We start from the raw sequence: 2,982 nt of genomic DNA, 5'->3' as shown, positions 1-2,982 counted from the left end.
ACTGAGTATTGTACAAATTTGGATATGTGCTACAATTTCGCTAATTATGGTTATATTTTTTAGAAAAGCGCTGGCCACAAGTCTTTGCCTTGAGTTCCTGGAAAATGGTTCTCCACACCTAACTTGATGGATGTGCTCTATTGTTTGAACCATGGCTTTTGGTTTTTTAGTTTGTACAAGTGACTGTGCACAAACCTTGCTGTCTCAAACATTTGAACTAGTAGTCTTTTGGGATGTGCACTCATGTAACCTTTTGGAACCAAACTTTGTTGGATGGTTCAAACTGTGTGCAAGACAATGTATTGTTATATATGGATTGAACTCCATGTGATATATGTTTGTGTATCTTTATGTGATGAAACTTCAGTTTGAGTCTGGGTATCATATATGTGCTGGTTTGCAATTGTATTTATTTTTTTTATATATTTATATTGTCTGTTGGACTGTCTGACGCTAAAATTGCATGGACTGTTGGATCATCTGTCGCTGTAGGTATGGTAACAGACTATCTGTCGCTAAAAAATAGCAATGGATGGTCTGACGCAAAATATATTCAGGGTGACGGACTGTCTGACGCTAAAAGTATGGTTTGACGCTGTATCTTTTTAGCGTCAGCACTTACACCGTCTGTAGAAGTCTGACGCTATATAGTTTTAGCGTCAGACCATCTGACGTTGTAGCTGCTTTTAGCGTCAGATCATCCGGCGCTAATTATGGTGTTGTGGTGTAGTGATGCGACTCTGGTAGTGTTCTTCCATCCTTATGCAAATGCTCTTGAGGTAATGAGAACCACTTATATCAAAGTTCACATTGTTACCAAGTTTTGCTAAAAGAGACGAAACTTCCTCGTCACTGCGCATATGATGCGTAAGGATCCCCCTACTAGCAAGCAGGGTTACATCAGCAGGTTTGGTAACCAACTGAGTCATAAAAGTGGAATAAGAAGTGAAATAATTCCCATACTGAGGGAAAGTCTGCTCCAATGCAATTATGTTCTTAAAAAATGAAGCGGTGTGACTGGCTATAATCAAAGGTGGAATTTCTATCGAACCATTGGTGAATCTTATGTCCAGCAGACTATGTCGATCTTTCTCAGTAAACACCCTTTTCTGAAAATGAACACCCGCTTCATGGTACTGTTCTGCTCGGCGCCAACGAATTAAATGAGGACCATCTTGTAAGAACCTTGAGGTTTGGATGTGCTTACACATTTTTGTTTTGTCCGACGCGGAACCAATATTAAGCTTTTCATAGGATCGGATAAAAAAAGATTGAAACAAAAGTGACTTCCTATGATGATCCTCTGGTTTCACCCTATCCTCTGTTGGCCTCAGATAAAGATGCCAAAAGTGCAGTAAATGGTGGAAATTATTTGGCATACAAGTTCCAGGGAACGGCATAGAATAACCCTCAATATTTACAAGGAACTCACCAATATTGTCAGCTGGTTTTGAAGATTCCAATTCCCCTGTATATAGCTCATAAATTGCCCTAACAACAAAAAATGGAATTTGGTTCTCCAACAAGAGTAGATCATGTAGAAGGAAATTTGTGAGCCACACATCAATCGGGCCTGACTTATCACAACCTTCCTTATGACTCATCTGCAGAGCTGTGATGGAGTTTTCTCTGCTATGATCAGTAAACTTATTGTGACGTTTCACCTCAACTGTAGACATAGTCTTTGTCGATGACTCTGGCACTTCCAAGAGTTGTTCACCAGTTATGGGCCTTGTTTCTGTGTCTTCAAAATCTTCTATATTAATTTCAGGCTCAGAAGATAATTCGGTAGCTCCTATTGCTTGCAACTCTGTACCTTGAATTCCAAAAAGTGCCACGAGTAAGAAACATCCGTCAAGTAGAAGCATTTTAATAAACTCGTCAGATTCCATCGAAACCTCCTGTGGGTAACAGTTACGTGCCTGTTTCTCCAGACCCTCCATTAACTGTAAATAATCCTTCAATGTCTTATCAGAATTTAATCTGAGAATATAATTCAAATAGTTCCACTTCTTCTTCTCCAGTACTTGAAGGGCTGGGTTACCGTGATGGTACGGTCCAATGGATAGATAAAATGGTTCATAAGCATTTCTGTCAAGCTCGAAAATCATCTGTGGAACTTTAGAGATGACAAAATGTCGAATGGAACTGTCAGTTTGTGTTAGAGAGACATAATACCGTCGGTTTGCTTCCAAAATACTGATCCATTGTTCCATATCTACAGTAGAGGTACTGATATTGTTGCTTGAACCTTCATCCATCTTTATCATTAAGCGCAGCATTTTAATTTGTTGTTTTTCATATTCCAATGAGAACGACAGAATTCTTTTTGCCTTGATACTGTGTAGCACATATTCTCCTTGGTATATTTTCCCCACCCTGTTTAAACATTTTATTGGTCAGTCTGCTCACTTTTCATTGTAACCCGACATTGTGACTTCACCATTCAAAGAAATCTATGGAGAGGTGCAACTATTAATTGCTACAGAACTCAAGTTTTAATACCTATACTCCTATAGTGTGCAATCAAATTAGTGTGCCTAGAGTAGAATGAGAAAGATTTCTCACACAATCGACGGTACTCAAAACCGTCTAGGAGCGTGGTGAAGCGATGAGATAAGAGAACGATCGCTCAGCCCAGGCGAGCGGTCGAACAAGAGAGCCCGTGCGGTCGCCGATGTGTACCGACCACGTCGACATCCACAGGCTGCACAGAACAGCTGGTGTGCAGTTCTCGTCCGCTTCGCCGGACAACAGGGTTGCCCGTGAAAATTTATTGCCGGAAGGGAAGTTGACGTCCAATGCTAAACCACGGCAACCGCACTCCAAGAAAACCTCGTTCCCTTGCGGCATCGTGGCCTGGGAAAACGGATCTATCCCGTTCGACTCGATCTCCCAGCACATCTACGACGGGTCGACTTGGACCTTTCCAGCCTTCTTAATATAGCATTAATAGAAAATTATGTTTTTGTATGTACGACT

General features: G+C 40.8%; 1 protein-coding gene across 1 annotated transcript; it reads right to left on the bottom strand.

Moving 5' to 3' along the window:
• LOC8075515 lies at positions 708 to 2,766 on the bottom strand. The gene is made up of 2 exons (XM_002455667.2): positions 2,569 to 2,766; positions 708 to 2,379 (listed from the first exon to the last, which is right to left on the bottom strand). The coding sequence occupies exon 2, from the start codon at positions 2,280 to 2,282 to the stop codon at positions 708 to 710; it is 1,575 nt and encodes a 524-aa protein (XP_002455712.1). The 5' UTR covers positions 2,283 to 2,379; positions 2,569 to 2,766.

This window comes from Sorghum bicolor, chromosome 3, assembly GCF_000003195.3.
Source record: "Sorghum bicolor cultivar BTx623 chromosome 3, Sorghum_bicolor_NCBIv3, whole genome shotgun sequence".
In the NCBI taxonomy this organism is placed as follows: domain Eukaryota; kingdom Viridiplantae; phylum Streptophyta; class Magnoliopsida; order Poales; family Poaceae; genus Sorghum; species Sorghum bicolor.
This window is presented reverse-complemented; position numbering and strand designations above follow the sequence as displayed.

Bases quoted from the DNA above. Each gene is read 5' to 3' on its own strand.
- LOC8075515 (XM_002455667.2), bottom strand. From the start codon at position 2,282: ATGCTGCGCTTAATGATAAAGATGGATGAAGGTTCAAGCAACAATATC.